At 47.9% G+C, this 12,257-nt stretch overlaps 1 protein-coding gene across 4 annotated transcripts in view; it reads left to right on the top strand.

Moving 5' to 3' along the window:
• DLGAP3 (DLG associated protein 3) overlaps positions 1–12,257 on the top strand; it is a 61,662-nt gene that overhangs the window by 44,954 nt on the left and 4,451 nt on the right. For all 4 annotated transcript variants that reach the window (XM_012765291.3, XM_012765287.3, XM_012765292.3 and 1 more), the window contains exon 9: positions 11,364–11,848. In XM_012765291.3, coding sequence (XP_012620745.1) covers positions 11,364–11,848 — 485 coding nt within the window. The remainder of the gene's footprint in view (positions 1–11,363; positions 11,849–12,257) is intronic.

Raw genomic sequence — 12,257 nt, 5'->3', positions numbered from 1 at the left:
TGTGTTCACAAGTGATATTGACCTACAATTTTGTTTTTATTGTTGTTATTCAGTTCAGGTATTAAGGTTATGCTAGACTCAAAATGAATGTGGTAGCTTTCTCTCATGTTTCTGTTCTTTTGAACAATTTGTGTAAAGTAGGAATGATCTGTTCTTCAAGATTTGGCAAAGTTTGCCTATAAAACTCTCTAGGCCTGATGCCTTTTCGGGATAGGAGAGACTTTTAAAACTACAGCTTCAGTTTCTTTAGTGATTATTGATCTATTCTGGTTATATTTTTCTCATTGAGTCAATTTTGGTGGTTTTCAAAATTTTTGGCACAAAATATTCTTTCTCATACTATTATAATGTTGTGTTTATTGTATCTCTAGGTTATAGCTCCCTTTTTGTTCCTAATACTATGTATTTATGCCTTACCTCTATTCCTTGATCAGCCTTGCCTAAGTATATTTGTATATTATATCATTTAAATATATTTTTAAATTGTATTTTATTAGTCTTTTAAAGAAGTAGTTTTTGATTTTGGTGAGGAATCTTTAATATTTCCTTTCTTCTACTACTTTATTTATTTATTTATTTACTTTTTGAGGCAGAGTCCATGCCAAGCCTCATTATTGATTTCTGAATTTGTAACATTGTGGTCGAAGCATATTTCTGTATTATATTTATTCCATAGAATTTTTTGAAGCTTCATCCATTAGACATACATATAACCTATATATTATATATCATATATATGGTCAAACTTATAAATTATATTTTTCAAATGTTTATGCTTTTTTTTTTTTAATGTTTATTGAATGTTTCTTTTTTGAGACAGAGTCTCGCTTTGTTGTCCAGGCTAGAGTGAGTGCCATGGCGTCAGCCTAGCTCACAGCAACCTCCAACTCCTGGACTCAAGCAATCCTGCTGCCTCAGCCTCCTGAGTAGCTAGGACTACAGGCATGCGCCACTATGCCCGGCTAATTATATATATATAATTACTTTTTTAATGTAACTCTCTCAGAACTAGTAGATCAAATGTACCAAAAAAAAAAAAAAAAAAAAAAAAAAGCAGTGGCTCATGCCTGTAATCCTAGCACTCTGGGAGGCCAAGGCAGCCGGATTGCTCAAGATCAGGAGTTCGAAACCAGCCTGAGCAAGAGTGAGACCCCCATCTCTACTATAAATAGAAAGAAATTAATTGGCCAACTAATATATATATATATATATATATATATAATGCTTGAATGCTTGTAAACTGCATACTCTCAAAAATTATAGTGAGCTATGATTGAACACTGCACTCCAACCTGGGTGACAGAATGAGATCCTGTCTCTAAAAAAAAAAAAAATAAAGTCTCACCATAATTGTAGGTGTATTATTTTCTCTAGTAACTTTATTAATTTTTGAGAGTATGCAGTTAAGCAGAATGCAGAATGCAGATAAGCATTCAAGCTTATGATTGTTGTATCTTCTCTGTGAGTTGGCTCCTTTATCATTAAATAGACTGTTTTACATCCTTATTAATGGTTTTTGCCTGATTTTATTGCTATGAATGCTTTCTTTTGGTGAATTTTCTGATGTACTAATATCTTTTTCCATCCTTTTATTTCCAACCTTCCTCTATCCTTATGTTTTGGATGTGCTGCTTATAAGTGATATGTAGCTGGAGTTGAGTAGACATATTTAATCCATTTAGGTATATTCTGATTGCTGGTTTACTTGGACTCATTTCCATCATCTCTTTAAAAATGTTTTTGTTGACATGCTTTTTCTTTGCTTCCCCCTTCCCTGCTTTCTATTTTCTGTTGAGCTGCTTAAGTTTATTTCTCTTCTTCCCTCCACTGCATTTTAGTAGTGATTTCCCTTACAAATTCCACAGATTTACTTAATTTCATATTTTTCTAATAAAATCTAAAATTGTCAGTATATCTATCCCTCTTAGGCACAAAATAAAAACGGTGGAACATTTCAATTTCCTTAACTTTCTCCTCCCGTCTTCCATGTTATATTTGTCTGGTATTTTGATTACACCTCTTTCAAAGTCTCTGCTAAATCAGCTGTTGTTGCGGTTCTTATGGGTTAGTCGTTTAGATTTACAAACACGTTTTAGGCATTTAAGTGTTCACTATTGTTTGTTGCAGCCCACTCCTTCCACATGGGTTCAGTTTCCTTCATGCTGACGTGCTGCTTGAGCTTGGGATTGGTTTTAAAGTTAGTATCTTGGCTTCAGACTTCGTGTGTTTCTTGTGAACCCCCACACCTCCCCACAAAGCTGCTTTAACGTTCTGATTTCCCTGCATCCTATTTCCAGGCCACATTCCCGAATCGCTAGCCTGAGTTTCCTAGTCCAGGTTTGTAAATGAAACAGACCTTCTTGGCTGCTGGCTTTCTGCACGGGGTCTCCTTCCAGCTCCTCATGGTGCCCAGGTTTGGGGTCTCTCCTCTCCTCCTCCCTGGGCATTTCCTTCTAGCCTCTAGCATATGTCTGGCCCGATGTCCCTGCGGCTCACTTGGCTTAGAACCCTCTCTCACTACTCAGATTTTGAATTTCCTTGTGGCTTTTGATATCTGAAGATTTCTCTTTCCTATTTTCAAGTTTGACATAGTAGCTAAAACACCTTTTTGATTTTATTTCATCCCACATTTCTATGTGTTTGGGGTCTGGGTGGGGGCTTCCTAAGCTGGTCCACTGTATTGATCAGTGGACTAGATTGGGCTAATAGCAGAGGAGGCAGAGGGAAGTGGACCTATTTGAGAAATATTTTGGAGTGGATGTCAGAGAAGGCCAGGGATGGGCAGAGAGTGTGGTCTTTCTTGCTCTCGTGCAGGTGCTTGGTAAGGTCTGGATGGGGTGGGCTGAGGAGGGAGATGGGGTTGAATATGTGTCTAAAGAACCGAATTGCCTAGGACAGGTGATCACACTGGGAGTTCAGAAGGAGTGACAGGTGGGGAGAGGGGAAATCTGGCCCATCTCTCTGGCCAAGCTCCCTTGCCTGTCTGCTGCAGGCATCCTTCGTTATCCACGTGCACAGTCCTTTCTGTCCCTTATGTCCCTGGCACTTTAAGTCTGACTCACCACACACCATGCCCCAACTGGTCTATAACAGCGAGCCATGAATTCCAGCAGCCTTGCTGGGCCAACGTCCAGGACTACCCCCCCCAAGCCTGTGGCCACCCCGTTTCCTTAGACTCTCTTGTCCTTACTCCTGTTTGGCTCATCCTAGTATCTGTCTCTCTCTCTCTGTACTTTGGTTTTTAAAATTGCTGGGCAGGACCAGGTGCAGTGGCTCACACCTATAATCCCAGCATTTTGAGAGCCGAGGCGGGAGGATTGCTTGAGGCCAGGAGTTCAAGACCAGATATGGCAACAGAGCTAGACCCTGTCTCTACAAAAAAATAAAAAATTAGCTGAGTACAGCAGTGTGCACCTGTAGTCCCAGCTACTCAGAAGGCTGAGGAAGGAGGATCACTTGAGCCCACGAGTTTGAGTGTGCAATGAGCTATGATTGTGCCACTGCAGTCCAGTCTGGGTGACAGAGTAAGACCCTGTCTCTAAAAGGAAAAAGAAAAATTATTAAGCAGGAAAGGTCTCCCCTTTTCTGCTTTTCAGGATGTTCCCTGCTAACCTCTTGGGAGAGGAGTTTGGACCTATCGCCCCTTATATCTGGGAGTTCTCTGTGGGTCCTTCCAGTTGCCCACCATGTGTGATGACTTGGGTTAGTATGTATGGGGTCGGGGCTGGTGCCCCTTCAGTTCTGTTTTCACTGCACCCCCCTCCAGGATTCATTTGTGCACAGATATTTATTGGATTCCTATTATTTGCCAAATACTGTGCCGGGCACTGAGCATACAAAGGTGGGCAGACCTGTCAAAACCCCTGCCCTTGCAAATCTTACCACCATGTTAACCTAAGAATCTCATAAATTATGTCAAATGTGACAAGTGCCACATGGGAGAGGTATGAGAGTGTACAGTAGAAGGTCAGAAGGAGTCAGGCATGGTTCCCTGGGGAAGTGACATTTGGGCGGAGATCTGAAGGATGAATGGAAGTTAACTAAGTGAAAATGGGGCCGGGGCACGGTGGCTCACGCCTGTAATCCTAGCACTCTGGGAGGCCGAGGCGGGAGGATTGTTTGAGCTCAGGAGTTTGAGACCAGCCCGAGCAAGAGTAAGACCCAGTCTCTACTAAAAATAGAAAGAAATGATCTGGACAACTAAAAATATATAGAAAAAAAACTAGCCGGGCATGGTGGCGCATGCTGGTAGTCCCAGCTACTCGGGAGGCTGAAGCAGGAGGATCACTTGAGCCCAGGAGTTTGAGGTTGCTGTGAGCTAGGCTGATGCATCAGCACTCACTCTAGCCTGGGCAACAAAGTGAGACTCTGTCTCAAAAAAAAAAAAAAGAAAATGGGTGATAAGTATGTTCCAGGCAGAAGGATCAGTATATGCTAAGGCCCTGCTGTGGTGAGAGGAAACATACTTAAACAGTTACCATGCCCTGTCTCAAGGCATCCTTACTGCACCTGTCTTCCCAGACCCAGCGCACACTGGGACATGATAAAATAATGCATCACATGTCCTTGGAGCATATTATAATGGAAGACTCACTGTGTGTGGTGGTGCATGACTGTAATCCCAGCTACTCAGGAGGCTGCGTCAAGAGACTGACCTCAGGGGTTTGAGGCCAGCCTGGGCAACATAGTGAGACGCTGTCTAAAAAAAATTATAAAGAAAAAGGCTGTTCCTGGGGCCTTTTGAGGTCATAGAAAATACGATTTTTGCTTCCAACTCTCTCTAACCATGAGGTCCCCTTGTATCTTTCATCCCTGGATCCCTCACAGTAAGAACTTATCTTAAACTCCAGATTTAGCAAAAACAAAACCACTACCACCATCAACAAAACTCACCAAAATAAATAAACAAAACCCACCAGATTCCTGGTTAAATTTGATTTTCAGAAAAGGAATAAATTACAGTATAAAGGTGCCCCATGCACTATTTGGGACATACTTATACTGAAAAAAACCTGTTATTTATCTGAAAATCAGATTTCACTGGGAGTTCTGTATTTTATCTGACAACCCTACGTATGCCCACTTGTGTCCACCCAGGGCCACCCAGAGGACTCTGTAGTGAGGCCTGCCTATCCCCTCCTTAGAGTTATGGTCACTTCTAGCTTCAGGACCTTGGGAAGGGCATGTGCTGAAAGAATGGCTGCTTAGGCCCTGGGAAGGAAGCTTCCTTTCTCGTGAGGTTCTAGTCCAAGAACAGTCGTGCGAAAGCGATGAGGAGCTGACTGCCCGCGAGGCCTGGGCCAGGTACTGCCTCCGCTCCTCAGCCTGTAGCTCCAGACTGGTTCGGACTGGCCCTCGCGACTCCTCTGACCTGCCCCACCCTCGCCCCACCTTGGCATCTCTGTCACAGCACCCAGTCTGGGGGGGTGGCAGCAGGGACTCCTGCTTGACAACATGTTTGAGTTCTTAGGTGCTTTCTCAGAGAGGACCTCTGTGGGAACTAGCGCCTTGCCGAAATGTCACTGCCCTTTCTCCCCCCTGCCCAGTCCCCTCCCACTCTGCCAGCCTGCTGCCAAATACTCCTGGAAAAACCTCTTGACAACTTCCGGATATTGAGCATTCCTTGGCTACTGTGTCTCTTGGGACAGTCCAGTTTCTTCCCGGAGGCTTGTATGTCATCCCCTAGAGAACCGCAGTCGACACCCTCCCTGAAGTGACTACGATCACAGCCTGCGGAATCATCAGGAATGTCACCGTTACCTTGAAGAATTCGAGGGGAGGAGGTTTCCACAGCCTCCTTTAAAGGCTCAGGGAGAAATATCGTGGACGCATTGTTACACGTTAGTGGTAACTCACAGCTGAAGCCGGTTTCTATCCGTGCTGACAGCTGTCGGTGAAGACCACAGCAAATACCACCAAATCAAAAACTGAATGGGGACATAAGCCCTAAACTTCACTACTCCGAAAATTCATCTGTTATGGTTAGGGTGAAGTTTGACTGTAAGTTAAACCCCCAAACATCAGTGACTTAAATATGATAGAAGTTTATTTCTCTCCTTATTAGGGAAGTCCAGGGAGAGTTAGATGAGGTCTGGTAGGTGCCACACAGTGTCAGGACCTAAGCTTCTTCTACCTTATTGTCCCCCTACTCTTATCCTGCACCTTCCAGCTCATGTTCCAAGGTGGCTGCTTGAGGTCCAGCCATCACGTCTGCATTCTGCTCATTAGAAAGGAGGAAGGTGAAAACAAGGCCATACCCCCTCTTTTTAAGAACACATTCTGGAAGTTGCACATACCATATCTGCTTATATCCTGTGGGCTTGAACTTAGCCACATGGTTACACCAAGTTGTAAGGGATATTGGGAAAAGAATCTTTATTCAAAGTGTACACGTGTCCAGCTTAAAATTGTGGGATTCTGTTACTAAGGAAGAAAGGGAGAATGGCTGTTGGGGGATAATTAGTGGTCTCTGCCATCCTTCCAGCCAGCCATCCAACCACCGGTCAATGTTTATGTGTGAGGAACTGTCCAATTTAGTGCGGGAGGCGGATATGCAAATAACTAACCACAATACGATGTGATATGGAGTATAAAAGAGGTTTTGTTCCGAGTGCTGTGGGAGAACAGATGGAAATGACCAAGCGCAATCATCGTAATTAATAACCACAATGCCCTAGCTGGGCTCTCAGCGCTGCATTCGGATTGTCGTGTTTGTCTCGCTCCCTTTCTTTTCAGCGAGCGCCACAGACCGTCCTGCTGGTCTGTAATAGCTGACACAATGGGGAGGCAAGGTGCTGTGCTAAGTGCTTTCCATATATTATCTCACAACAGCCCTGTGCGTGGGTACTATTATCATTCTCATTTACAGATGGGGAAACAAGGCACAGCCCCTAGAGCCGGGTGTTGGACCTGGGCAAGGCTCCAGAGTACACGGGCTGCTCATTCTCATTCCGTCCCCCACCCCGCTCCCAAATCTCCGTCGTCGCGGTGATCGAGGTCAACCAGTGGCACCTCTGTCCCTGTCCAGACCAGCCTCCCGCTCGCTTGCGTCTCTTCCCTTGCCTCCTCCGGCAGCCCTGCCTCAGAGGTTGAGGCACCTGTCTTCATCCTAGCAAGTCATTTGACTTCTCCAAGCCTCAGTTTTCTCATCTGTAAGTAGGGATGATGCTAACACCCTTATCGCGGGGCTATTTGTGAGCATTGAGCATGTTTACTCGTGTAAAACGCCCAGCCTGGCACATACTGAGTGCTCAGAGGAGGTTATTTATTTATTTTTTTCTTTAATCCCCCATATATCTGGTTCCTCGGGCTGCTGCCTCTGTCTTCAATCAGTTTCTCTGTGCAGGTTGTTTCAGTTTCCTATTCCTGCTGAAACAAACTAGCACGGAGTTAGTGAACGAAAACAATACAGATCTAGCGTCTTAACATTTCTGGAGGTCAGAAGGCCCAGCTGGGTTTCAAAGTGGGCTAAACTCAAGGTGTTGGCAGGACCGCGTCCCTTCTGGAGGCTCTGGGAAGAATCCATTTTGTCACCTTCCACAGAGTATGCAGGCCGTCTGCGTGCCTTGGCCCGTGGCCTACTTGTACCTCCGAAGCCAGCGACGGCGGGTTGGGTCCTCACATTGCATCAGTCCAACCTTGACTGTGTCATGCCGGCTCCTGCTCTGACTCTCCTGCCTCCCTCTGTCACTTATAAGGGACTCGTGTGGTTACACCTGGATAATCCAAGGTAGTCTCCCCGTCTCAGGATCCTTCACTTAATCACATCTGCAGCGTCCCTTTTGCCATGCAGGTAACATAGACGTAGGTCCCGGGGATCAGGGTGTGGGCCTCTTCGGGTGACCGTTATCCTGCCTTCCCCACAGGTCCCTTCCCTGCAGGACGGCGTGCAAGAGCCACCCCAAACACAGCACAACACCCCTCCTTTAGCAGTACATTCCCTTCTTTCTTCCTCCCTTCTCAGCCAAGCTCTTTGAAAGAGTTGTCTTGACAAGTTTTCTCCACCTCCTGACAACCTGCTGTCTCTGTGTGGCTGCCCCCACGTTCCACCAAACCCACTCTTGCTCTGATCACCAGTAGCTGCCACATTGCCAAGTCAGTGGGCACCTTTCATTCTTCCCGGCTGCGTTCCCCATGTTGGCTGCTTATTCCTTCCCGAGACCTTTTCCTCCCTTATCTGCCTTTAGGTGACTTTCTTCTGCTTTTCTTCATCTTCCGCTCTGGCTTAGACTCCTCTGTGGGCCACAGTGTCTCTCCCTGCCCCTGAAATGTCCATGTTCCCTGGGTCCTTGGATCTTTGGACCTTTGATGCAGTATTCTTCTCTTGGGTGATCTTGTCCCACACTGCTGGTTTTAAATGCCACTTGCACAAGGATGACCTAGTCCTGCTTGTGCTGGACACACCTCTGGCCCCTTGCTGGGCGTGTTGGTGGGGAACGTGGTTCCAGTTGTCCCATAAGCTCCTCAGTGTCATTGGTCTTCCTTGAGGCAGATGCATGGGAGAGCTTGCTGAGATAGTGACTTGAGAAGCCCGGAGCTTGGGGCACATTGTGCTTCTGTCCCAGACTGTGTGGCTATTTCCATCAAGATGGTGTGTGCAGGCCAGGCGTGGTGGCTCACGCCTGTAATCCTAGCACTCTGGGAGGCCGAGGTGAGCGGATCCTTTGAACTCAGGAGTTTGAGACCAGCCTGAGCAAGAGTGAGACCCCATCTCACTTTCTAAAAATTTCTTTCTAAAAATAGAAAGAAATTAATTGGCCAACTAAAATATATATAGAAAAAAATTGGCCAGGCATGGTGGCCCATGCCTGTAGTCCTAGCTACTCGGGAGACTGAGGTAGGAGGCGAGCCCAGGAATTTGAGGTTGTTGTGAGCTAGGCTGACGCCATGGCACTCTAGCCCGGGCAACACAGTGAGACTCTGTCTCAAAAAAAAAAAAAAAAAAAGGGGCATGTGCTGCTCAGGATTTCTCAGAGCACAGGTGAAAGGCAGAGAATCCAGTGTTGCCAAAGGACAGACCCTTGTTTGGCAGGGATAACGGGAAAGCAAGCAGGGATGGTGCATCTTCAGGAATGTATTTATTGGGGCAAATCCCTCCTTACCTCTGTGGTCTGCAACTGCTAAAGCTCTGAAGGAGCCACAGTCTAACTGGAGCTCAAAAGCATAAAATTATTCAAAGCAAGCCAAGGTGCATCCTGTCAGTTCAGTTATACACACAAGACTCTTACCAGGAAGACAGAAAAATTTAACCAAATGGCGAGGCTGCCTCTGAAGGCAGGAGGACTGCTGTGGGGGGGTATGGTGCTGAGGAGTGGTCTTGGGGACAGTCAGGAGGGTCACAGAGGAAGCGGGACTTGAGCAGGAAATGGACAGGGAGTGAGGAGAAGGAAGGCCATCTCAGGCAGGGCCTAGTGTCTGCAAAGGCTTAGAGTCAGGATCACCTGTACTCTGGGGACCAAGGACAATGTGGAGGGAGATGAGGTTGAAGAGGAAGACTTACACACCATCCAGGGTATGAGGGCCTCAACTAAATGGCAGCATTGGAAGTTTGGACTTTATCTTGTTGGCAATAGGGAGCTATGGGAGAGTTTTGAGCAGGGGAATGACTTGGCAGAGCTCAGCTTCAGGAAGACTACTACAGTCTTGGGTGGACTGTTGGGCCCCAGATCTTAAAATATGCAAGGTATAATTTTAGAGAGGGGAAACACCTTGGCAATTACTGATCTATTTCTATAATTATATATATGTGTGTGTGTGTGTGTCTATGTTTGTGGTTTTTTAAAGAGAGATATGTATATATTTATATGTATTTTCAACACACACAAACACACACACATCAGATGGCCCAGATGGAGGGTCAGTGACTTCCCAAAAGCACACAGTGATAAAGCCAATATTAAGACTCAGCTCTGACTCCTTGTCCAGTGCTCTTCCTCTGCAGCGTACTGAGTGAAGACAGAGGTATCTGAATGGAGACCAATCTGATCGTCAAGGCAGATGGCGATACAAGCCTTGACCGGGGCAGGACACGGCATACCCCAAGGGGGAGGCTATGTGGGAGGCAAAGAGGATATGTTCTCTCTCCTTCTCTTTCTCTGGGTGGGGGCTGGGACGTAGGGCTTGCTGGAGACTGCACATGAGTGCATCTCTCTTTCCTGGGTCCTGCAGCATCCTTCTGGGCCTGGTTTCTATGGAAACAGGCTCCCAGCAGGCAGCCTGCCAGCTGGAGGGAAGCAGGCAGGCAGGCAGGGAGAGCAGGCCTGGGCAGCAGGAGAAAGGCTGAAGTTGCGGGGGTCGGGAGAGTCTCTTGGGAAGCTGGAGGGACCCCTAGAGCTGGCCCCACAAACCCCTCTCCCTCCTGACCGTGGAGGGGTGGAGGTAGCTCAGGATACATGGGCCTTTCTTTTGTGGTCCTTGAATTTCTAGACCTTGAACTTCTGTTCATCCCCCACCTTCCGCATCTCCTAACTCCCACTTCTTGAAGTATTGTGTGGCCCCACCTCATGCGTCCCAGGGGGGCCACTGACTTCTTTATAGAAAAGAACTCTGAACTCAGGGTGGAGGAGGGAAATGAACAAGGTCAATAGACTTTTCTCTTTTGCATAGGATTTGCATATTATTAACTAGAAGGCAAGAAATTTCCAGGCCCTATGTCATTCCTGCCAACAACTTAATTCAGCTCCACTGGCACTGGCTTGCTGTGTCTGGCCAGGCTCTGAGGCTGAGCCGCCGAGGTCCCTAGAGGAGAAGTCCTCCCAGCTGCAGCCCCAGCTGCTCCAAGGCATTTCTTCCAGTGATGTTCTAGCAGCTGGTACAGTGCAATGAGGTCGGACTGTGCAGCCCAGCAGCCCTAGGTCCAAATATTGGCTCTGCTCTTTTGAAGCTGGGTGACTGTGTGCCTCTTCAGGCCTTATGTTACTCATCTCTAGGTAGGGCTAAGGACACAACTAGTACAGCTGGTGTAAACCAGCATGGACACAACATTTGTTGAAATACTGAACTACTACTGCATTCTTGGTAAAGAGCCACCTCCCTGGCCCCTCTGGTCAGCCCCACAGTCCACCTTCTACAGGGTGCTGCTCCAGCACTCTGGTCTGTACCTGCTGGGACTGGTATATGCCAGCATCTGTTCTGTCCATGGAGTGCTGGTTGTTAAGTAGTTTGAATATCACCGCTGTCTAGAGGTAGTGTAATAGGTAGGTATATTATGCACCTACCTATTGCAAGGACTAATATATTTAAAGTGCATAATGTCCATCACTTTGTAGATTCCCTCCTTTGTTCCCTTCCCTTTGCCTGGGGTGGGGGTGAGGGCTGGGATGAGCCTGGGCAGGGGCAGAGATGACAGCCACCTTTCTCCCCAGGCGGGCGAGGTTCAAGCGCTCCAACAGTGTGACGGCCGGCGTTCAGGCAGACCTGGAGCTGGAGGGCCTGGCAGGCCTGGCCACGGTGGCCACAGAAGACAAGGCCCTGCAGTTCGGACGCTCCTTCCAGAGGCACGCCTCTGAGCCCCAGCCTGGACCCCGGGCCCCCACCTACTCAGTCTTCCGCACGGTCCACACGCAGGGCCAGTGGGCCTACCGCGAGGGCTACCCACTGCCGTACGAGCCACCCGCCGCCGATGGGTCGCCCGGCCCTGCCCCTGCCCCCACCCCTGGCCCGGGGGCCGGCCGCCGAGACTCCTGGATGGAGCGCGGTTCACGTAGCCTCCCCGACTCAGGCCGCACGTCCCCCTGCCCACGGGACGGCGAGTGGTTCATCAAGATGCTGCGGGCAGAGGTGGAGAAGCTGGAGCACTGGTGCCAGCAGATGGAGCGCGAGGCGGAGGACTATGAGCTGCCCGAGGAGAGTGAGTCCCGGCGGCGGGCGTGAGGGGACTCTGTCCGGATCCGGACTAGTGTGGGGATCTACCTCTGATCCAGGGCGTGGGACCAGGACATCAAGGCAGAAGGGGAGGCAGTTCAGGATGTCAGATCATGTCTGAGGCAGATGAAGGAAATTCAGCTAATAGACATGGTTCTGGCCCTAGGGAGGTTGTGGCCCCTCCCTTTGAGTCCAGTCTGAGGGGAGACACAGTCTTACCCCAGAATCCCCAAGCTGGTGGGGTCGTGACTAGGAAGACAAGTGTCATGTACGTGAAATTACTAAGCAATTCTTAATGAGCCAAGGAGTCGTGCACTGATGAGTGACAAAGTTCAGCCACTGGGTGGTCAGAGCTACTGCCCTGGCTAAGGCCGTCGGGCGAGGCTGGGCTGATC

This window comes from Microcebus murinus, chromosome 2 (genome assembly GCF_040939455.1).
Source record: "Microcebus murinus isolate Inina chromosome 2, M.murinus_Inina_mat1.0, whole genome shotgun sequence".
In the NCBI taxonomy this organism is placed as follows: domain Eukaryota; kingdom Metazoa; phylum Chordata; class Mammalia; order Primates; family Cheirogaleidae; genus Microcebus; species Microcebus murinus.
Note: the sequence above shows the minus strand (reverse complement) of the source record. Positions and strands in the feature narration are given on the sequence as shown.